Source organism: Pezoporus occidentalis, unplaced genomic scaffold (assembly GCF_034315485.1).
Source record: "Pezoporus occidentalis ecotype Australia unplaced genomic scaffold, CSIRO_AGI_Poc_V1 ctg27, whole genome shotgun sequence".
Lineage (NCBI taxonomy): Eukaryota > Metazoa > Chordata > Aves > Psittaciformes > Psittacidae > Pezoporus > Pezoporus occidentalis.
In genome coordinates, this window is record NW_026914611.1 from 7,214,172 (window position 1) to 7,239,004 (window position 24,833).

The 24,833-nt window shown below is 39.4% G+C and overlaps 1 protein-coding gene across 1 annotated transcript in view; it reads left to right on the forward strand.

Annotated features, from left to right (window-relative positions):
- The first annotated feature begins 4,762 nt into the window (after window positions 1-4,762).
- DNAJC3 (DnaJ heat shock protein family (Hsp40) member C3) overlaps window positions 4,763-24,833 on the forward strand; it is a 32,233-nt gene continuing 12,162 nt past the window's right edge. Inside the window, exons 1-5 of the mRNA XM_062624611.1 lie at window positions 4,763-4,881; window positions 10,918-11,028; window positions 14,042-14,166; window positions 15,222-15,296; window positions 24,278-24,430. Of these exons, the coding sequence (XP_062480595.1) occupies window positions 4,800-4,881; window positions 10,918-11,028; window positions 14,042-14,166; window positions 15,222-15,296; window positions 24,278-24,430 (546 nt within the window). The 5' untranslated portion in view covers window positions 4,763-4,799. The remainder of the gene's footprint in view (window positions 4,882-10,917; window positions 11,029-14,041; window positions 14,167-15,221; window positions 15,297-24,277; window positions 24,431-24,833) is intronic.

Here is a 24,833-nt window from a genome sequence, read left to right on the forward strand (position 1 = left end):
CACAAACCACTTCACACGTGCTTTCACAAATCTGTTCAGATGCTCAAGTGACCCAGAGACAATGGACATCTCTCACCCCAATCAGAAACTGTTGATATAATTGGAACAATAGAAGCTTACTGAACACTGAAACTGAATCAAGGGGTTAGGTTTTAACACTTAGAAACCTCTAGTTTGTTGTTGTTTTTTTTTTCTACATTGCCCTTTTACACTTACTGGAACATGATTTTTGTGGGCAAGAAATAAACTGGATGAAAAAGGAAAATACCAACTCTCAGAGTCTCAGTCACAGAGCATACAAAGGGCAATGTAGTTCCCCTTTCCCTCCCCCTTCTGGTTTTTCAAATGTTTTAAATCCTGATACTCAAGATTTAAGGGCATGCCTTTGGACTTTGTGTCCCTACAGGACTTTTCAGAGTCCTGGTGATTCCTGAAAACAAGGAAATGATGAATTAATCAACATCCCAGCCACTCTGCAGGAGTACGCAAACTCTTCATTGTCTCCTTTGGCTTGCACTTGACTCCAGATTTCTGTACTAAATGGCAAGAAGGATTACCTGGAGCAAACATCTGAGTGTGAGGAGAGGCAGACATAATGTCTGCTTGGCCTCTGGATATCTGTTCATAAGACAGATGAAGGATGCATCATTTCCTCAGGCCATTCTTCCTGCACCACTGAACTTCACAAATCACTCCAATTAAAAAAAAAAAAAAAAAAAAAGAGTGGATTCATGTTTTCTGTATCTTTACAAACCAGAATGCTTTTTTTCAGAAATATAATAGTATTTTAATGTTGGAAGCAGTGTTTTGACTTTCACAATAGCTTGTTATTTGAAAAATGTTCTATGTGTTAAAAAATAAATGTTTTAAGAGGGGTGTGTTTTCATCATAAATTAAATGTTTTGCTTTCTGCCAGGAGTTCCCCTTCCAAAAATGAAGAGAAGTGCATTTTTATCTTAAATCAAAATACTTGAAAAAATACTGTTTGGCTTGCATTGTTTCAAACTGAAATTAGGCTTTGATTTGAATTATTTCTACAGTTCTAGTTCAAACAGAACAAAAAAACCCTCAAACCCTAAAGTACATACTCAGACAAACGACACTAAAATGTCAAGGTAATGCATGAAAAGGGGTTACTAGTATCACCTTCCTGATTGAGACTTCATTATACTAAAAGGTTAAATTAGGCAGGAGACAGTGAATGCATTTTGAGGAGACAGTGAATGCATTTTGAGGTGTCTGGAGTTTGTTATTGCTACCAGGGCTAGTGAGAAAAGTTGCAGATATAGCATAATTCCCCTGATTAAAATAAATCTTTAACAAATTTAAGTGTAAGGAAACACTGATATCTTAATTTTTCTTTTCCAACTTCTGCCCTACATGTAACAAGGCTCTGCTGATAAATTAGTGATACAGTTTGGTGAATAAAGGAGACTTGATGACCTGTATTACAAACTTAAATGACACCAAATGGCCTATGTAAAGCATATTTAAAGCAGTATAAAGAGGAGTTAGTAGCCAGTGGTTTTATATAGTGTCTACACACATGGCCATAGCACAGAAAGCTAAATAATTCCACACCAGAAACATACTTCTGCCATCAGGGATATGACAAAGACATGCAGAATTTTGTTAGGACAATATGAAAGGGAAAGTATTAATGGAGGCTAGCCTCTGCCCTTTCAAGTCCATGAACAAAGATCAGCTTTTCCAAGTGCAAGTTCAGAGCATGTAAATTAAGTTCTTGTGCTGGACTGCAGGGTGTAGAGTTTCTGCTTCCTTATTTTCCTTAAGGTCCTCTCCTATTAACACCAATCCAAATGTGAAATTACCAAGAGATGTGGCTACATAAAAATAATCCCATACTAACCAGATATATGCTATTTTATTTAACTCCAACACAGCTGTGTTTCTAATAGGGATATACATAGGCAAGAATAAAAACAAAGTGTGAGGTCTTAGAGACCTCTTACAAGAAGAAACCCTGACAACAGTACCCCTGTGTTACCATCCTCCCTTTATTTTCATACTAGACTGTGAATGCAACATAACAGTCTCCTGCTTTTTTCTGTATTGGGAAACTTTGATTTGTTTGTTTGGTTTTGGACTCAAAATTATTAATTAAAATCTACTGCCAAGCCAAACAGGACCCTGTGTGTTGTCACGTGTAATCCAGACTTCTTACTGCATTACATCTTAGAAGGTTTCTCAGTTAATAAATAGAAACTACAGATTTAACTATCTCCACACGCCACCATGTTCAGCTCATCATCTCTATTATAAGCAATGAGTAGTTTCAAGAGTCATTCCTTGCTAATTGCTGCCCTCTGATGTTACTATGTATATTACCAGGAGTAAATTCCTTTGTTTTCTGTCTTTTCAGCACTTTGAACATTAATGTAGTCTGTCATCCACCCTTTCACTCCAAAACTCAGGACTGCTGAAGAAACTTGTTTCAGACAACAGTCTAATTTTGATGAGTCCCTTTGAAAGACTCTTTGCATTACAGCTGCGCTGCTTTGCTGTTTTTCAAATTCCAAAATATGTTGGCATGTCCACATGCATTTGTTCTTTCGAGTCTTCCTGCTCTTTTGCTTCTGAAATCTAGATTTGATTTTTTTCAAGATGAGTTTTAAGGTCCCTTCCAACCCAAACCATTCTATGATTCTATGATGAAATCGCACAAGGGAATATGTGGTAAAGAACTTGTTCTCCCAGTTTAATACTTAGTATCTAAATAATACATGTTTAGGAATCTGTGATAATCAGGAATGGTTCTTTATGGTTTATGGTCTCTTTCAAGACTTATTGTGTAATTCTGTGCACCTGGTGGCATTTCCAGCACAGAGTGACAATGATTAATGCTTTTTGAGCAGATCCTTTTGTAGTGTTGGCATTACACACTGTTCTTTACACTGCTGTGTCAGCCTGAAATATTGACCTTGGCTCGGTATTTCAGGGCCAAGGTCAAGGACCAAGGGCCTGTCAAGCATCTACTCAGAATGATACTTGTTTTAATCATACTACTTTCATCCTGCTTTAAGGGATTTTGATGCTTGAATCTTTATGCTAGGTATTCCTGTATGAGGTACTGAGTTTTCTCCAGCTTGTTTTCTTCTAATCTCGTTATTAAGTATGTCATAATCTTTAGTATTATATTCAGTCATCTTAGGGGGTTGGAGGTTTAAATTCCCCTTCCATGTTCATTTTGTCTGGCTTTGGTCTAGTATGTTTTTCCTCAGGTAAATCAAATTGATTCATTTATTGTAACCATGACTGCATACTGCTTGAGTTCAGCTTTAGGCTTTCATATTTTGTCTTACTCATACTGCATGGAGTTGTCAACTTCTTCATGCTGACATCCTTAGAGTGTCATCTATTATTCATTTCATATCTAACACTTCTTGTATTATTTCAAGTTCTTATTTCTGAATTACTTCTGCAGGTCAAATTTCAAGGTGATACCTTTGAAGCATCATCTTAAAAATAAAGTGAAGAGGGATAACTTGCTCTTTTTTTAACAGCGTAATCTTTCAAGAAAGCTTGTGAATTATATCATCTAGGGTAAGAAAGGTGATGTGACTGTACTTGCAGAATGAGAAGTTTCTGTGGTTGCCAAATCTGACGTGTAAACCTCAAGTTTTTTGCTTCCTCAGCAGATTTCCCTGGAAAGCATGATTTTTTTTTTTTTTTTTTACATTGGTGGGGTATAACATGTAATAGGCCATTAAAATGAACTGCTTATCCAACAACCACTAGGCAGATAATTTTAAACAATGAACAAATAGGCACATACAGGATTAGTTTTTCTGTGGTAGCTAAGAACAGATTTTATTTTCATTACAAAACAAAGGGAACGAGATCTCAAAAAATATGTGTTAAGATTGCAGGCTATCTTTCACAGGCTTTACTTACAGTTTACAGATCTAGTATGAACTTTCAGTGTGAAAATACCGTGCTCTGTTAAATCACATCATCAATTTTTCTGCAGTCTGGTAAATCCCTGAACACTCTTTTGGCATGCCTGGAGGTCAGCACAGAGTTAAAGCCACGCTGAATATCCTGGCTTTGCTCTCAGTGGAAAGCTGGACTGTGTCCCAGGGACAGTCAAGCACAGTTTGAAACCACACTTGCCATTCTCTACTCCGTGCTAGGTCAGACACAGCGATGAACCAGGATCAATTTACTTCTGACAATGCACAATTTTCCTACAATTTGACTAGTCAGAAATACTGTCCTTGAAGGGTAACAGCAACAATCACACCCCAAATGGTGGCTCTTTGTATCGACAGTGCTAACTCCCTCCCTTATCCCCGCCAGCAGCCGTTTCACCCCGCGGCTGGCGCGGGGCGAGGTGGCCGCGTCCGCCTCCATGCCTGCCAGCACCAGCAAAGCACGCTCAGTCGGGCTGAACCCGGGCCTGGAGCAAACCGCTCCTCACCCCAGGAAGAGCCTGGCTGCGGCAGGAGAGCGTGGACAAAGAGACACGGGGTAAAACACATGGGCAGGTGGTCGCACTCCGGGCTTCTCTCCCTGACAGAGGCCGACGCCGCGGCGGCTGAACCGGACCTTACGCCCACTCCACCATCTCCACCGACCGAACTCCGCTGAGGGCAGCAGCGTCGCTCTACTGTACTGCGCATGCGCCGCAGAAGGTGGCTGGAGGAGCCCCGGCACCGCTGAGCTTGCGCGAAAGGGCGGTGAGTTCTCTCCCGCGCATGCGCGGAGCCTTGCCCTCACCCGCCCTCCTACTTAGCGGACGCCGCCAGTGTCGCCGCGGGCGTCGGGGCGCGGCGGAGATGGTGTGTCCCGCGGCCTCCGCCGGCCGCCTGGGCTCCGCGCTGCCGTTCCTGCTTGTGCTTTTCGACCTGCAGTACCAGGGTGAGTGGAGCTTGTGACGGGGAGCGGGGGAGTCTGCGGCTCGGCCTTGCCCGGCCCGGCGGTGTGTGGCAATAGAGGTGGCCGCCGCTTCCGTGCGCGGTCCGCTGGGGCAGGTCAGCCTCAGATGGGGTCGCCGCTGGGCCCACGGGGATGCCTTGTTAGGGGAAGCCGCTGGGTGATCGCCCTCTCTCCTTCTGGGCCGTCTTCGTCGATTGCGACGATTAGGAGTGTTCGGGTGTCGGTCTCGGTTGAATTGTGCTGATGGAGAGCGGAGCGGAGCCGCGGCCTGGCCACAGGGAGCCGGCGGGCCTGAGCCGGGCCGGGGCGAGGGGAGGCGTGGGGCTGCGAGCACCATGGCGGTGGGGCCGCCGTCCTGAGAGGCGAGTATTTCTGGACAAGGTGTGGGGAAGAAGGAGGTGCAGAGCTGCCACCTCATCAAGGCGGTTCCGAAGGGTGTGTAATGAGGGCACCGTCACTGTTCGTAACCTGCTTGGTTCTATCCGAGCTCCTGGCGGTGCTGCTGGGGGCTCGGTGTGTGTGTTTCGTATTCCTTGGCCTGCTGTTGGGGTGTAAGCTGCTGTGAGGTCTTGAAAAAGTGGTATTATCGAGTGCAACTGTGTGACGGTATTGGCTGCTTCTGTACTAGCCTTGAATTTCTCACTTTTGGAGGAATTTTGTGCCATTCCCAAGTAAAAAGGCATTTTCCATGGTCCTTCTCAGCCACAGCCATTACTAGTGCCAAACCTACAAGTTCGCTGAGGCTTTTGACAGCTGTGTTATGTTTAGTTATGTTCTTGTTTTATTGTTAGGTCTTTTTTTTTTTTCTCAACGTCAGTATTTGAAGTTTAGCAGAGAAGGTTATCTGCACTCTTTGCAGCTTGTTCACTTTCAGAATACCCTGTCAGCAACACCTGTATGGTCAAACTTTTATTCACAGGCTCCTGTTAAATGTACAACTTTGTTATACAATTGTGCACTTAAGAGTTTCACCTGAGGAGCGTTCTTTAACTAGCATTGGCAGACTGAAGTGGAACTGAAGCTGTCAATAGTCAGAATGATTCCATAGGCCTAAGACCTGGCTTGACATGAAAAGTTTGGTAGATGTTACTAAATTAATAATTGCTTTGGTCATTTGGCAACAGGCACATACTGTGGCAAAGATGCTCTGTAATACGAGTCTACATACTGTAGTGTTGATTTGCTTTTTTTGGATATGTACTCTAGTAGTGTCAAAGGGAAAATAATACTTGTGGTCAGAGTATACTTCTCCCTCCCCTCCTTCTCCCTGTAAATTACCCCCCACACACACACCCCGGCCTGGCTTTGCAGATTGTGACAGTGATGCTCCTACTGAGGATTCTTTATTTGGAGTTGCCAGCCTATTTCAAGTATATGGTTTAATGGCCATGAGAACTTACTAAAGCCCCTTTTCCTAATTTGGGATATATTATCTTCAGTTAATAAAGATGAACAGTAATATAATGAAAAGTGGTGGTTCTGGATCTTATTTTCTGAACTTCCTAACCCTCTTAGTTCATGAATTCATTTTCCAGAGTATGTAGTTAGAGAATTTAGGGGGTTACATTATTTAAGTATCTGGATTTTTTTTACTGTTACTGGTCTTTGAACTCAAATGTGTTCATATTTAATTTACATCTTGCTGTGGGAGTTTGCCTTTTGACAGCCAATTCATGAATTGGTGGAACAGTCAGCCTGTGTTAGCTTTGTATCTTTATATTAATACCTATGAATACTCCTGTCTGACTGAGAAATCAGTTCAGTAAAAAGGTTTTTGAATACTTGGTTATGTGGCAAGTCGCATTTGAACCCTTACAGTTGTGTTTCCTGGATTTCTCCTCTTTGAATACCCTGACTTGTGCTGAATAAGCTCCCACTTGATACAAATCAAGATGTATCCTTCATGGAAGTTTGTTTGCACTAACGGCAACATAATGAGGTGACTGAGGAGGGTAGAGGAAGGTTGCCCACTCCTTCTTGGTAGTGAAAAAAAAACATAATAAGGGGAAGAAGAAACGGGCTTTGAGCCTAACAGAGCTCAACTTGTTATTGTCAGACCACCAGCTTTAAGTGTTTCTTTGCCCCACACCTGTATTTCTATCCTGAGTTTGTGGGTTCATTGGTTTTTAGTTTTTTTTTTTTTACCCCAAAAACCAGAGGATAATGGGGGAGTGGCTTTTTGGTTTGCCAGTCTTGGCTATGCGTACCAATTTTCTTTGCAAACAGAGGGAGTAAAAACCTGGTAGGTGAAAGTTACACATGGCTCAGCTAGCTCTCTTAAGGCTCCTTGTCAGCATTTATGTATTGCTCCTCAAACTGGGGTTGGATCCAATTCTTTATTCATTCTTGTCCTTGAAAAGCAACACACGTAAAAGCAAAGCCCAAACCTGTTTAAAAAATAACAGCAAACTTAAGACTTACTATGCTAAACACAGGGTCATTCTGATCACAAAATGCCCCCCCTCCCCCCCCCAATCTGTTACTTGCATGACAAGACAAACATCAAGCTCTTTATTTTTAAAAAATACAGAAAAGATGACTGTAATTAAGATTAGTCACATACGTGTTTCTCAATTTTCTTTGAAACAACTCGATTTCTGATACACAGTTCAAACTAGTTCCTGTTCCCCAGGCTGGGGGAAAAGAAGAGTGTGTAGACAAATGTAAAATCTTGAAACAGTTTTCAAGTTAAAGGGTATTCTTAAGTTTTTTACACTGTGGATCTGACTGATTATATAAGGATGTAGTTGAAGTTTGCATGCTCAGGTATCCATGTATTAGCACCAGTTATTCTAATAAAACAAAAATCCTACCAGGTAGTTAAAATTTCTTTGAAGTGAATGTATTTAACTGGAAAAACAGGTTAGCTGCACCTGCTTATCATCTCCTGTGCCTTCTGACTGACTTTGAGGTGACAGGGCTGGAAACAATTATTATCTGAGAGAAGTTTGTTTTTGTTTTTGTTTTGTTGGCTTCTTTTTTGACTCTTCCATCCTTGCATCAGTGCCAGGCCTACAGACTCTTGAACTTATCCACAATATATGACTTGATTTGACTGCTGGGGCTCTTGTGTGTGGTCATCTGTCATCCTTGGTGAATAGGTAACAATTAGGCAGGCTTTAGAAATAACATTCAAATTAAAATACTTGAAAGCTCTAAAAATAAATAGTATACTTGCATATTTCTTGCATAAACTTAGTTTCTTGCTGGAGCATACAAAACTTCTTCAGCTGCAGCGCTGGGCCCTTCATAACCAGCTTACTAATGTCTGTATATATGCTGGAAAGAACTCTGTGGGTTTGGTTGTTTTTTGCCTCTGGTTGAATTTGAGTCTTCATGTTCATTCCCAAAGAGTGAGTAGATACCCAAATAGGTTACACAGAATTGGAGTCCTTAGACTTCTGTGCCTGTGTTAGCAGTTTGCAGATGGTTGCTGTGGGGTGGTTTATTTAAAGCGATTGTTTGCCTACAGCCAGAAAATGAGTAAGCATTCATGTAGTTTTATATGAATAATCAGCCCAACTATCAGTGTACAGTGTACAGTGTTCCTGAGTAGTTATGGTAAATGTCACTTTTCATCATGGTTACACTGTTTATATAGGCTGCTTCTGGAGATTCCCACATCAACTTAAGATGTTCAGCAACTTGTGTACTTTTAATGTATGTCTAGTATAATTAGTCTTGTTCTGCAGCGAGCATACGATACTTCCCAGTTGGCCTTATTACTCTATCTGTGTTGCTTCTGCTTTTATTGCTTACCTGCTTACTACTAATGGTCATTTGTCTCATTTCATTAATGTTCAGTATTTTCAAGGAAAAAAAAGTCTCTCTTGCCTAAAGTATTATGTAACTGTAAAGCTGTACTGAACATAATGTGTTTGAAAGGTATAAATTGTATAGGTACATCTTACTGTGGAAAATCTATTCTTGGAGCTGTCCTGGTGTGACTAAATGTGAAAATAAGGGCACTCCCTCAGATGCTTGAGACTCTGAAAATTGAATGCCATGTTTAGGTGGATAGAAGGCTCATCAAAGAGTAATTTACAACCCACTTCTAGGATACTGCTCCAAACTGACAAGTTTTGAAAGATTTCAGGTATTCATATGTAGGGAGAGACAGGAGAGACAAAGCTTAAGAAATTTGGTTGTTTGTTTGTTTTTTTTTTTCTCATGTTAAATACTTCAGTATGTTCATGACTTGATACCTGATTCTTTGCTAGTGTACTTCCAAACTTGTGGGCTTGTTTTCCGGTTTGGGTTGTTTTGTTTTTTTCTTCCCTTCAATGCTTGCTTTGTCATTTTGGAGGACATTGGACTTATTCAGTGATAAAAACTTCAAGCTGGCAAAGAAGCAAAATGGCAAAGAAAATGTCTATTTTTCTGAAAATTGGAGATTCGCATAAAAGCTGCACTGAGGTAGAATACTGTGTAGGGAAAAATTACTGTCAAATACTTCTCTATTATCAGTGGAGCTATTTATATTTTCTTCAGAGCTATATATAATGTAGAATGGATTTTAAAATGCATTGTTTAATAAGAACCCTTAATTGACTCTAGGATAATAATTACTATATGAATGTTATCTATTTAAACCAAAAAAAACCTACTGACCAGGAACTTGGGGATTATTTTATAAAATAACTTTCATAAATTAAAAAAAATAAATGTTTGGTGTTACTGTTCTGAAAGAAATAATTGAAGCCTCTAGAATTTAGTTTGCTGAATTATTATCAGTCTTTTAGCAGGTGAATCTTTTTCCAGTGGATACAGAGGGCATTAATTTTCTACTGTGGAAGTAAAAGAATTATGAACTGTATTAAGGAGTAGGAAAGAAAAATTAAGATCTTGAGTGCCAAGAGCTCCTGGGTCTAAAAATCTTAAGGATTTGGTGATCCAGACATCAATGTTCTTTTCATTACAAATACTTTGTTGTTTAATCACCTGTCAATGTGAGAAGTTTTGATATGCTTTCCTCCAATCTGTGTAGTGTTAACAGTTTTATTCAGACTCTAAGAAACAGCTTCAAAGTGCTGCTGCATTTTTGTATTTGAGGTTAATTCAAGTGCCTGTCTGAATTAGCTTGATACAAAACCTGACTGAAAGAAGTTGATTCCCACTAATTGTATTTATTCAGGATTTTAGTTTGCTACCTTGCTTAAACTTATGCATAAGGTATGCTTTTATTAAAAGATAACTGTTTATAGTGTGAAAATTTTAAGTCATAAACTGGTAAGTTGTAGTGAAAGTCTGTCCTGATTTGCAGATTGCTGTAAGTGCTACAAATGAAAAATCTCTGTGGCTGAATTGATGGATGTACAGCATGTGCTTGAATTCAGCTACTCATTTCTTCTCAACAATAGTCTTTCCCTGTTCATTGTACAGCAGCAATTCATTAGCTTTCAACTGAAACTGGCAGTTTGAAAACATACCACTTTAGTGTGATTTTTCATACTTCCAGTTAAATGAAAAGGGGGGGGGAGGGAGAAGAATCTTAATTGTTGATATCAAAACTTGTGCCCTGGAAAGAGTTTGCCTTGGAAATGATAAAGTAAACGAAACAAAATTGCAGTAGACTAGAAGCCAGTCACTCAGCTAACTGTTCTCAGTTGAGTCCTAAGTTATAAGTAGGGTCATGAAATTTAACTTCAAGCCTTTTTCTTTGCTATGTGTGCATTATAATTTTTTTTAGATGGTTTTTAAATTGAAAGTTCACACAGATTTATTTTGTCAAACTGTTTTTATAGTTGATATATAAAGCTTGGTGTGCAAAAAGTATGTTACTGAATGTACAGACAGGAGAAGAAATGCCTATTTGACGCCTTCTCCAGTATGGTGCTTTACAATGCTTATCTATTTACATTGTAATTTTAGGGACAGTGTTTAAGTTGCTGATTGTTATTAGTACAGGAATGTGTGACTGCCTTTATATCAGTAACTGCTTGTTATATGTGTTATCACTGTATGCTTTTGGTATAATCATACTAGTTATTCAGAACCTTGATCTTGCCTTTCTTTAAGGAGCTGAATGTGGAATAAATGCAGAAGTAGAAAAGCAACTTGAAATGGGAAAGAAGTTATTGGCTGCTGGACAGCTAGCAGATGCTTTGTCTCACTTTCACGCAGCTATAGGTATGTATCTCTGGAAAGTGATGCTTGCACTGAAATAAGTTTGGATGTTTCGGTTGGATTTTTTTGTCTTCTCACTGTTTGCTTCATTAAATATTCTGCTTTCTTGCAAACTGCATTCCATGAGTCACAGAATTTTGGGCATCTTTATGCAGCAGTTTGGACAGGAGCCAAAAGAGATGTAGTAGAATACTTATGCTTTGGTTTTAATAAAAGAAACTGATATGTGAACACTAAGTCACTGCTGTTCTGCAAGCTAGCTGTATGAAAGCAGTGACAATTGATCATGGCATTGTTTGATGAGGTGTTCCCTGTATCTAATCCCATCAAGATGAGGTTTTGTCTTTATGAAGTTTTTTGAAGGTAGTTTTTGAAAGGTTGAGTTTACCGTGCTGGAGAGTTTACCGTGCTGGAGAGAAGAAAGAATGGATTAAAAACCCAACATTTAAAGTAGTTCTTTTTTGTCTTTTGGTGTATTTTTTTTTTTTTTGGGGGGTGTGTGTGGTTTGGGGGTTGGTTTGTTGGCTTTTTGTTGTGTTTTTTTTTTTTTATTTTTGAGGTGGGTGATACCTCAGTGAAACTGATTCTACAAGTTTGAGATGCTGAACTGGTAGTGAAGAATATATTAACTGTGACTCTCAAACTCAACTAGTGATGTTCAACTAGTTTTGATGTTCTATGTTTTCAACAAACTGAGGAGTTAAATGTTTGCTTCTGCAAATTTCAAAGCAACTTGGCTGGTTAAAATCCTTTAATTGAAGTGTAAAGACAGAGCACTAGTAAAGAGCAGTCTCATTAACACTAATTTCTCAATCGCATTTTTTTATATTTTAAAAGTTGTTGGGCTTTTTAATCTGTACAAGTGCATAATTTTCTCTGAGAAGAATAATACAAAGGTGTTACACATCAAGTCATACTATTGAGGCTTTTCTATTTATGTCTAGGTCTAATAGTGATGTGTAAATGAAATATTTGCTGATTTTTGAGTTACTCATATTTTCTGTGAGTTTTCTAAGATAAACCTCTCTTTCATAAAGGGAGTGGAGGGGGAACTTCCTCTTTCTCTGTGATATGGAAGCTCCTTGCTGTACCAAAAGGCTCCTTGTTCCACCTTTTGCTTGTGTGTTGCTGTCAAAGCATTCCTGTGGGATCCGAGCAGAGTTAGTGTTACAGCATGTCTTATTCCTTTATTATTGATTCGCAAGCTTTAACTTGGATTTGGTGAGAAGTCCAGTTCAGTTTGTGGCCATTCAGATGCTGGTGGTGCTGCAAAAATTGGCAGTGGAGTGAGGTGCCTGCATGAAAGAAGCAGCTGATAGAACTATGGTGTGACCACCTGTGTTGTGACCTTGACAGGATTCTTACCTGTATGTTGATTTGAGCCTGATTGCTTGAACTGTGATCAGACTTCTTTGTATTCTGCTTTTTTGAAAAGATAGTAAGCACAGTTTGCCTACTGTGTTTGTAGAGGAGGGGAGAAGAAATTTTTCAATGCTAATTTGTCTGTATTACATTATTATAGACAGAGAGGTAAATGGATAGTTTTGTTTTGCCTGCCTGTTTTTTTTTTCCTTTTTCTTTTTGTGGTGGTTTTTGTTTTTTTTTGCTTTTGTTCAAACATCTAAAGTAGAAGAAAGCTATTGTCCATAAGCTCATGGCTTATGCTTTCTCTCTGGGTAAATGTCAACTGCTGTTCATTACTGTTACTGGGGAACTGAGACAAAACCATAGTCTGACTGTCAGAAAGATCATAATCCTTCTGGGATGGAATGTGCTTTCTGGGTTTGCTCCTTTCATGTCTTTCATCCTTTGTGTATTAATTAAGTTCCTTAATTTCAGCTATTCATTTGTGCCTATTCTACATATTTAGTTGTATGCAGTAGGACTTAATACATCTCTTTTTTTTAAAGGTAGCAACATTTGAATTTACTAGATGTCCATAATGTTGTATAAAGCATGGGAGTTGTAATTAAATTTCAGTGCTGGACATTCTGACTTTCACAACCAAGACATTGTAGAGGAAGGGTGCAGATACCTTTTCCAGTGGTAACTGAACTAGCATTTTTTAATAGAGGTTGCCAGCTATGAAGTTTGGTTACTGACCATAAGATTTTTGGCAGTGCTGTTTATTCCATTTGTTTGAAAGTTCAACTTTAACCTCAGATGAGGTGAGGACGATAAATACTTGTTTCCTGTCACAGGTATGGGTGTTCTTGTCTACATATTCTGGATTGGTGATTTTTTTTTTTTCTAATAGCACAGTAGAAGTCTACTGTCTATGGTTGATTGGGTGCTCTAAGTTACACTTGAGAGCCTGTTTCTTCAAAATACTGCATAGAGGAGAATATTGAGAAAAGTCTTATTCAGCTTCAGAAACTGATTGCCTCCTGTAAGGGGGTACATACGTGCTAGCCTCAAGATTGTTAAAATAGCTGGATCTTGGAAGTTTGACCAGCATACAGTGTGGGATATGTGGGCCTTGAAGTTAGCCTTCGGGTTTTAATAATGTATGTGCATTTGTCTTCCATTGAGAGGGGGTGTTAGTGTCCACTTTAGTGTTAAAGAAGCTGCTGCTAGTTCAATAGATGATGGGTTTATGTGTCCATGTGGACATTGGACTTACATATTGGTAATTTTGGAGTCATTTGCTTGCATCCTATGTGATTGACGGACTGGGATGGAGAATTACGCATTAATATGCTTTCAAATGTAGGCATGCAGTTGGAGATAAAAGGTTAGTATGTAGTGGCTGCTTTGTCGTACAAAGCTGAAAAATGTGTACGTGTTTCATCTTCAGTACTCTTATTTAGCGTTTACTGTAATTCTGTTATCTTTATTGTTACATAATGAAACTGCATAGTGCTTGCATAATGTTACGAATGTTATGCCTTGTTTATAAATACCACTTTTTTCCATTGGCTTAAAAGTCAGATAACTTTAGTAATTAAAGTTTTGCTGTACCCAAAGTTTCAGTTGCTTTGAGATAGTATTCTGATTACTGTTCCTTCACTTGCAGAGGGAGACTCTGATAACTACATTGCTTATTACAGAAGAGCCACAGTGTACTTAGCTATGGGCAAATCAAAAGCAGCAATTCGTGATTTAAGTAAAGTGGTTGAATTAAAGCAGGACTTCACATCAGTAAGTATTACTGCAATTGGAAAGTGTTCAAGCATAAAAGCCCCCTGCTTCAAATTTGTTTTTTCAGATTTTGCTCAACAGAAATAAATACATTATTACTCAGAAGGCTTTAAACAGGATAAAATAATAGCAGTGGTGTATGTACTTTAATTTGTAGCTATGCTGAGTACAGTCTAGCCAGTTATTCTAACAAATAGTAGTAGTATAATTAAGTTCATGTTCCTCATGGGTTTATGTTGAACATTTCTCTTCTCTTGCTTGTGGTTATTCTCTTCAGTCACCAAGGCTATGCCCTCTGAGACAGAGAAGTGGAAGAGAGCACACAGATGCCTCTTCTGTCTTAATCAGCATTTGATGTGAAACATCTCCACAGGAATTGTCCTAATCTCACTGCCTTCTGTTGGGATTGTTGCAAGTTCTGATTTACTTATGCCTTTCTTGCTCCTGCGTACTGTCTGGGAGACTGCCTTGCAGTTTGAACACTGATAGTGGAGTTATCTCTATCTGATTCTTTTATCTTCCTTTTCTGTGGGCAGTGCCATGTCCAGTGCAGCTTACGTCAAAGGAGTAAATGTTAAATTCATTACTGTATGAAAATATTGTTAAATTTTCTAAGTTGTTAGCTTGTCTTTTTGCATAGCTTCTATTATTTTGAAAGTTTAGTGGAAGAATTAAATGTGGGAATTATATATTGTGTATTATTTATGCTAATTTCTTAAAAATCTGTAAGCAGTTATAATCAAGTAACTGGTGTAAGGTAAACATTTACTTTGTTTTGTGCAACTCTTCAGATGAATTCTTTACGTGAATTTCAGCTGCTCATAAAAACTGTGGCTGCTTTTTCTCCATCACTTCTGGTGCAGTGAACCTTTGCCGTCAAAGAAGCCTTCTAAGAATGTCAGATCAAGAAGATGAGGAATGGGTGTTGTGATCTGTTTCAGTTTGTTAGCTGTAGTAAAATTCAGCTTTCTTTTTCCTGGTAAAGGAAGCTGAAGTTTATGTTCATAATTTGCTGAATTCCAGTTTGTACATCAAAAGAAATTGTTTTATTTCAGGCGAGATTACAGAGAGGACACTTACTGCTCAAGCAAGGAAAATTTGATGAAGCAGAGGATGACTTTAAAAATGTGGTAAGTTGGAGGCCTAATTCGAATTACATCACTGCTTTTAAGGTTGGGTTCTGAGTCTGAGGAGTTCCCCATATTTTATGTGAGACATGACATTAATAGTCTCCACGATCAGAAAGTGCTCAGAGTCTCCATAGAAACACACTTGGATATTCCTCACCTAAAGCTCACTTGGGTTGGTGGGGTTGGGTTTTTTTTCTTTTCATGGGTATTTTGTGCATTTCAGCCTTACATTGCAAAAATAAACTGATCTAGAACAAAATTCCTCAGAGAAAATGTGAAACTCTGTTCCCTCTCTGCACAGAATTTCTGTAAGCATGAGAATAAGATTCATTCTTATTCTTACCCTTCAAGAGTTGCTAGTTTGAACAGCTTGCATATTCCTTATGCCAAAATAAATAGAATTTGCAAGTGTAATTGATGCTGCCTTGTTGACTTTCTTTGAAGAGTTTGATGGAGAATGCAGCTCTGCATTGCAGATTACAGATGGTTAATGGAAATCTTACTAGTGAGTATGTATGACAAAACCAGACCAATTGAACTGTATGCTCTGCGGGGCAGTTGGGAGGAATTTCTCTTGCAGGTATAAATGCACCATGGTGTCTTTGTGTTTGTAGCAAAGCTGCAGTAGCAATGGCTCCTCTAGCTGCTGCTGCTTCCTCAGTATGTTTCTTAGGAGTGTGTGGTCTGCAGTTGCGCATCGGATTGCAGTGCAGCCCTGCCCTTTGCAAATGCAGGAGAATGTTCAGCTCTGATTAACAGAGGACATAGTTGCTGCCATAGCAACTACATGATGTTATAGTGTGTATGCATCTCTTTGCAGTTACTGTTTCTTGAAGTATTGCTTAATGCTATGTAATGGAAATGCTACAGTCAGTTGTCAAGGAACTTGCCATTTTCCAAACCAACTGCAAAAAATTAAGATTGCTGCCTTTAGTCTTTGGTATTTTTTCTCGTAAATGAGAGGGGAGGAAAGAAGGAGGAAGTCCGTTAGGGATTGAGTATCTCTTTAAGTGATCTCAAGGCTTTTACGTTCAGACTCTTATTTTTTGCTACCAAAAGTGGTAGGGGCAATACTAGCCACAAGGAAGCTTTGGCTCACATTGTAATTCAGTGGTCAAGGAGCCAAAAAAAATAAGTTGTACCTTAAAAGTTCTCTCTACTGCTATTGTAGATACAGTGAAAGAAATACCAGTGGGATCTCAAAAGCTTTTAGGCTAAAATTAAGTTGTGGACTTGAATACCTCAAACTGTGTGTTTTACATGTGAACAGAGTATGTAATTTGATTATGCTCTTTAGCTGAGTAAATGTAGGTCAGGATCTGAAGAGCTCACTAGCCTCTCGCTTTGTTGCCCAGATATCACCTAACTGGAATGCTTTCATTTTGACTAAGCGTGTAGCACCTCAGCAGGTTGTGTCCAGATCTGGAGCTAAATTGGGGAAAAACTTGGGCCATCCTGTATTAGTTGTGTGCAGGCTCTGAATCTGCAGTTACTGTAAGTCAGTAGGCATGCAGCAGCCTGGTCATATATTTGAGTCTGCAGAAGATGGGTATTATGGAAAGACAAGGTGGAAATGCTGTATTTAAAGATAAAACAAACAAACAACAAACCCCAAAACTTAGAACAAACCTTCACCCCATCCATTCTTTTTTGCTGAAAGTCTTGCTTTGAAGAAAAATAATCCACTTTCTTTACTGTGCAGGGGTGCAGGATGTTACTGAGAGTAGGTGGTCCTGAGACCATCATACACGTACAGAAATGAATTGTAGGATGTAAAAATGTGGGAGTTTTTGCCTTCAGTGTTATTTTATTTTCCTGAGGAAATAGTTGCATAGATGAGATGGGTTTTCTTCTGGTAAAGCCTTCTTTGAAATAGATTATATACCCTTGAATGATGGTAGATGTGTTCTCTCGTGTGACTTCACATAGGAGACTGTTTGGGTCAGGTGTTGACTTCAAGGGAGCAGATCAGAATTTAAAGTATTTCCCACTTTTGAGTTGGAGAAACCAGGTCAGGGTGTGGAAATTAGGGAGAGTAATTTTACTTGGACTACTAAAGACAGACATGTAGGAATGAGATGGTTTGTAATTCCCTGTGTGATGCTCGCATTAAGAGTCAATGTCAGCAGTGTTCCTTTGTATGCCTACCAGAACTGCAAGGTGACTGATGTAGGGACCTCTCTGTAAAATGTTGTTTTCTCCAAGCATATTCCAAAGTCTGAATCCCTGTGGAGACTCTGAAAAGCATTATTTTTTTTTCCCATCCCTCCTCTCGAAGTCATGTTCTTGAAAGGGATCTCAGTGTTTCAGGAGATGCAATAATTTTTGAGGCAGAGAAATATCAAGAAAAAATTAGCACGTCCATATGGGGGGGGGGGGAAATGACAAGTAAACTTTCCCAACTTGTAACAGCAGTTTTGTGTAGAGCTTGAAAGAATCATTGAAACTATTCTTTACATATAGTAGTAACACTATCCTTTAATGTATAAACATGAAAAGAAAAAAAAAGTCATATCCTTAAATTCTATTTGCATGGCTTTATAATACATGGGGAAAAGTTTCAGGAGCACCCTGTACCTCTTCGAAGTTACCTGATTGCTGAGCAGAACAGTTTCTCGGTTTGGGTGTTTCTGCCTCCTGTGGCATACTAGTACTGGCTGTCTCGTGAGGCAGTGCCAGTGTGAGAGCAGGCAGTGGGAATGCCTGACTGGAAAGGATGGGAGCACTCCTTTCAGGGGCAGAGATTCTTCAAGCCCCATGATTCTTCATGCATTGTTTTGAGGTGCCTTTATTTTTTGTGTCTACTTTGTACTTCCCTATTGGCTGAAATTAATCATGAGGTTTGAGTAGAAAGTGTGATTCAGACTTATGCCTCAACATAAAGTGTTAGAATCATAGAATGGTTTGGGTTGGAAAGGACCATCTAAAGATCATCTAGTTCCAACCTCCTGGTCGTGGGCAGGGACACCTTCCACTAGACCATGTTGCTTAAACCCCCGTCCAGCCTGACCTTGAATGCTGCAGGGATACTAACCAATACCACATTTCTAGGAACCTCTCCTTTTAGTCAACAGATGCATGAAGCTGATGAAATTCCTTATATGGACCAGGACTTCTTCCATCTAGTAATATAGAATCACAATTTGGTAATCTTTAAAGGCTGCTTAGCATTTTCCTTTGCAACTCAGTTACCTGTTTTGAAGTCTAGGACCTAGAGGGTAACAAAGCTTACAACAAATGTCAGCATAGGGGTCTTAATTCTGGTGTTCAGAGTCTTAAGGATGTATCGAGGATTAAGAAGTCCTGTGGGCACTTCAGAAAGTTACTGCTCACAGCATATGAATAGTATTTACTTCTCTGCTCCAACTTTGGTTGAGTGTTCATATGCTTTAATACCAAGTTCCTTCTGTTTTGGTTAGTAGTTTCTGAATAATAGAAGTCAACAGGACAGATCTGCGGGCACATCAGTGCTCATATCTGTAGCCTCAATCTACTGGAATATTTTTTAACTGCAAACGTGATTTTTAGTGAAAATAAAAGGATTATTGATATGCTTTGGTTGATGGAAGGCCTGAAAAGGTGACAAAAGCAATGCAAGTCCTGGAAGCCCTTTGTATATGCCTTATAATGTCTGTGACCCTGCTTGTGTGCTAGAGAAAATGCTAAGCATTTGAATTGCTGAATTCAACACAAAAATAGAACAAAAATTCTGCCTAGTCTATTGGAAAGTGTGGAAAGGACCAAGTTGTCATATTTCTTTTAAGTTAATCTTCATGTTTTTGAGAGTAACTATAATGCTTACAGTTGCAGTTTGTTGCAATAAATACTCTAAATTTAGGTGCCCTAAATATGCAGTTCTGTCTCCTTTGGAAACATAACCATTTAAAAAGCTGGAAACTGAAGGTGCTACTTCCAGCTCCACTAGATGTCAGCCAAGACCAAGTGACTGTGCACTGTACGTCTGCAAATTGTCTTGTAGAGAAGTCCTCAGCTGTTGTGGATAATAGTTTTCTGTGGTTGGTTGCTATATGTAATAGTATTATTTTTGGATGTAGGTGGAGGAGACCATCTTATGCCACTTTAAGTTAATCTCATTTGAGTAAGTTACTAGGGAATCTTGGGTTGGGTATTTGAAGCTGTAGTAACCAGATCAAAGTAACATTAGACTTCCAAATACATTCCTCTGCGGTACTGTGATCATCTGTAGCTTTCTAGGTAAAGACTACAAGGTATTTCCTTGCTTTTTTTCCATCTGCCTAACATCACAGTAGTGTTACCTAATACATTGCTCTGCCAATGCAGTTTTCCTTTGTTCTTGAGCATGTGGATGTCTTAATTTTAGATAACACAAACAGTGGAGGTTTCTTCAGTTCCCCTGAATGTTTTTCACAAGCCAAAGCAATTTTCATTGCTTGTGTATTTACACATTTAAGAAGGAAGAAAATAAAACAGCCTTAGAATGTGTAGATGTATGCCTACATTAGTGGCACTGGGCCACTCTAGAAACAGTGTATCTGTAACATTTATTTTTAACAATAACTTGATTTTAACTACAGTATTTATGAGTTTTTTTTCAAATTGATAATGTCTTTATAATATATACTAAGATACTCAAATGTTACTGGTGAATTGTTTGTATATTTTTAATCTGTGTTCTGAGTATGGATTTAGAGTTCTTTGTTGGTGTTTTTTCTTAAGGTGGTTGTAACTGCTTCTTCCTTAGAATTCCTGTGCTAAGTGCCCAACTTCTTCCTGTATTGTTAATGAGCCATTGCAAAGAAAGATGTAGTACTATGTAGATGGATAGCATGACAGATTGTTAAACTGGTGAATTAGCGTAGGAATGTCTTTTAACCCTTTGCTATGCTTCTGAGAAAAGATCCTGAAGCAAAGAGTTCATACTAAATTTGATTGCAGGAGGTACTTGCTCTGTTTATAGAATCACAGAGTGGTTTAGGTTGGAAGGGACCTTAAAGATCGTCCAGTTCCAATCCCTCCGCCATGGGCAGGGTCCCCTTCCACTAGATCAGGTTGCTCAAGGCCCTATCCAGCCTGGCCTTGAGCACTGCCAGGGATGGGGCATCCACAGCTTCTCTGGACAACCTGAGCATCCTCCAACACACAAGACACAAATGGTCCTATGTAGTTTTAACATTGGCCTCACTTCAGTGTTTTGTCACTGCTGATAAAGTTTGGATGCCCTGCTACTAACAAATTTTTCTGAAGTAGTGGTGCATTCTTATTTTTTTATGTTGCTTTGTGTGTGGTTGTTGTTTCTTCTGTGTGTAGTTAGGAAGGTCATATTGATGGAGTTGTGAAATGCAGTGAAATATGGCAGTTTGGGGGGGGGGTGTGTGTGTGTGTGTCATGATGTTGCCTATTGAAAACCAGCATGGATTGTTTACCTTGTTAAAATGCTTTTCCCATCAGAAAACTTTTGAATACTTGATGTTTGACTGCAAATGCAACACAGCCATTCCAAGGCTGCCTACTTAGAGTAGAAATGATCTAAACGCTTTCTGTATGCCAAGAAGATGCTGGGTTTCATGAAGTGAACTACTAATACCTTTTTTTCGACTGTCCTAGGTGCAGTAAGGTAATGTTGTAAAGTTTTGTACCTTGAGATAAAGTTCTAGAAGAAGCTAGCTTCCTCACTGAGAGTAACAGGGAAAAAGATAGATACATGTGTGAATGCTTTAAAGCTCAACTTAGTTGAGAGAGGAGGATGATTTTGTTCCCTTTAATCTTGTTTACTGGGGGGAGGGGAAAATGGGGGGAAGAAGGGGAGTGGGGGTTTTGCTTAATCTAGGGTGGGTTTTTTCCCTGTATTGAGACTAGGCTATAAAACAAAGCAGCACCCATAGTAGTAAATCTGTGATAGAGAATTATTTATAGTAACAAAGCTATTCCTGTATCCTGGTCTTTTATTTTCTGTACAGGAATTGAGTGGAGGTTTGGGGTGCCGGGTGTCAGTAGGAAATGAAAGCTGCTGTTAACAGATGGCTAGCTCTACTGCAATTTAAATGGCAACTAATTTACAGTTCTAATCCGAATGTAGTAAACATCAGACAGCAAAGCATGTACTGAGAATACACTCACCAGTAGCAGTCTGCTTGTCCAGCAGAACTGAGCAGAGCATAGCTTCTGACTTTGTGCCTTGAGGCCACTAATGAAGCATGTAGAGGAGCATTAGGTTTGCCTTAGACCTGTATTAAATTCAGCTGAAGGGTGTTTTATAATACTTTGCTCCTTTCTTGCTCCTTTGATACTGTGTTCCTTTCTAGCATACTTAGTGTAAGCAGTTGTTCTGAGTTGTCACCCCCAAGCTTACTGCTCCACAGGAAATGCAGAAATAATGAATCACGTTTCAGTTATTTGAAATAATGACAGTCCTCTGATCACAGGGCAAAAACATAGGGGGAGGAGGGGAAGGGAGGAAAGCAAACCAAAATGAGAGTATTAAGTAACTACATCATGTTTTCAGCCTTTTCCTAGGAGCTGAATGAAAAGCTTTATTTAACATTACTGATTAAACCATCATAGCAATGCACTAATTACCTAATAAGTTTCTGAGTGTATATTTTCATCATACTGTAGCACACAAACACTTGATGGCTTTAGTTTAAATGATAGCTTGAGAAATTTATTTCTTTACCTGGATGATTTGTACTACCCAAAATTATCTAGGATGTTTCACTCAAATGGTTGTTATTACTGTTGGGATTGTCTGTGTGGTTGCAGAGTTGCTTTTCATACTCCACTGACATTTTTCTCCAGATAAGTAACAAGAAACATACGGTGTGTCTGAGTGCAGTGTTACTGTGAGATAAGCTTAAACGGAAGCATAAGGCTTGTCCATAGCAAAAGCTCTTTATTTTTAAGAGAGGAAAATGCTGAGAAATAGAGAGAAATTAAGCACGTCAGCTGGAACTAAAGAGTTCAGAACTTCAGAGAGCTTTGTAGCTTTGGAACTTTAAAATTACAGGGGCAGAAATTTGCCTCTGCTACAAACTCCAGATCTGGGGGAGAAGCAGGATGCACAGCATCAGGGGTTTATAGGCAGAGTTTCTGCTGTAACCAGAAGAAAAGCTTTGTGAGACTTATATTGGGAATTAGCCTACAAAGTAGAAAAATCTTTGATCCCATTCCTTTCCTTGTGCTGCAAGATGGTGTAGGGGATAAATGATGATTTTCATGTCCAAGTACAACTTGATTTTTGCCAGAGTAAAATAAAACCCAACTGCGTAAGGTTCAGACAGGCCTAAAATGAATCTAAGGTAGAGGTGGGACTTGTGCATGCTTTTAATGTGGTGTTTAGGCTTTTTCCTTTCATATCCTTCAGTGTTAGAACCAAGGGGAATTTTGTTAAGGTGTTCTGAAGGCTGATTTTGAATTACATTACATGTAGATTACATTGAGAATTGCGTTACCTTGAAGCACAAAATCTGAGTGTTTGAAGAACTTACTGATGAGAAAAAGGGAACAGACCACTTCGAGATAAAGGAGGAAAGAAAAAGTAGGGGTTGATTTTGAGGACCCAGTAACTTTAGTTAACATTTTGTTTAAAAAAAAAAAAAAAAAGAAATGGTAGTGCAAATTTTTTTTAGAGCAAACAAAATAATAATAAAAATTCAAGTCCTGGTGGTCTGTCCTTTTTAAAACTTTGATAGTCATTCTGATTGGCAACAAGTATGGAGCCAGTGCCGTATCCAGGCTAATCTTACAAATAAATTCCTGGCTTCACAAGGGAATGACAGATTCTTCCTGGCCCATATCTGTCTTTACAGAATCAGAGTCATTAGGGTTGGAAGGGACCCCTGGAGATCATGTGATTGAACCCCCCTGCCAAGGCAGGGCCACCTAGAGCAGGTCACACAGGAATGCATCCAGGTAGGTTTTGAATGTCTCCAGAAAGGGAGACTCCACAACCCTTCTGGGCAGCCTGTTTCAGTGCTCTGCCACCCTCAGCATAAAGAAGTTCTTCCTCATGTTGAGGTGAAACTTCTCACATATTAGTTTGTGGCCACTGCTCCTTGTCCTGTCATCGGGCACCACTGAAGAGTCTGACACTATCTTCCTGGCATCCACCTTTGAGATACTTATATGCATTAATAAGATCCCATCTCAGTCTTCTCTAGACTAACCAGGCCCAGTTCATGCAGTCTCTTCTTGTAAGAGAGATGCTCCAGACCCCAGTCATCCTTGTGGCCCTGGGTCTTCTGAGTGGTAGCGGAGGTGCCTGTGAGGTTTTGGGATTTTCAAAATTTTCTCTGAAAATACAGAGCTCCCTAAACAAATGAAGGCAAATGCAATATAACACCTACTTACTCAGAGAGGGGGGCTTGAGAAATGGGAGTCTGTAGAAGAAAACTTCAGGCTTGTTTACAGCTACGTATGAAGCAAAAGGCGTAGATTCCTAGCTGATCCCAGTGTTGAGCCTTTCCTCCATGTGTGCATCTTAACTTACTGCTGTAGCCACTTTTTATGGGGAAAATGGAAGAAACAGCTTTACAGTAATGCTGTCTGAGACATGTTACAGTTATTTCTGTCACGAATTTATGAATACATATTGTGCTTAATGTCCGGTATGTGATTATACTATGTGGATGTTTCTGCTGATGCTGAGGAATGAAGTGTATGATAACTGTAGAGAGATGAATTAGCTAGACTACAGTTGAGAGATCCATGAGACTTCCCGTGGTGATGGGGGGGACTAACTTATGTATGATGTGTCCAATGGTAAGCAATCAGGCACCGTGGCAGGAGGAACTGGATTTGTCTCACTTTCTACAACTTGTATTGAAGCTAAAAATGCCTGTCTTTTTTCTGAAGTTTGGAGTTGGAAACATTTCCAGTGGAATTTTAAAACTGATTTGGCTTTATTGGCAGCTTTAGTCAGTTCTCTGTGATATGATTATTTATGAGACAAAAAGACATCCTTGAACAAGCATTTCAGTCTCTCTCCTTCTTAATGCTTGCAGCTCAAATCCAGTCCTAGCAATAATGAGGAAAAAGAAGCCCAGACTCAGCTGACAAAATCTGATGAGCTACAGCGCCTGCATTCACAAGCATTATCTGCCTACCAGCAAGAGGATTATGAAGCCGCTATTTCTCTTCTTGATGAAATCTTGGCAGTAAGTGTGAAGTATAATGGTACTGTGAAAGGGAAGTATGAGCTCCTGTCTGACATCTGTGTATTTTTGTTTAATAACTTTTTCACTGATATGAAAACACTTGGTGTAACTGGCCCAGTTTTGCTGAGCACTGTGAGTCCATAATGAAGTTGGAGAGTAGCGAATGCTGACCACTACCTGCAGAAAGTCAAAATAATAGGTTTTAGTTTGGGTTAAAGGGAGAACTTCAGCCAGTCTTATGTTGCAGATAATTTCCTTGATCATACTTTTCTGTTTTTTTCAGTTTGGTGTTCTTGGGGAAGCTGGGATGTAAATTCTTCTCAAACCACTAAAGTTTTGCCAAATATAGAAGGTGTAGGTTTGTCATCTAGATTTTTCACTGCCTGTATGCAGGCAGGTTTTG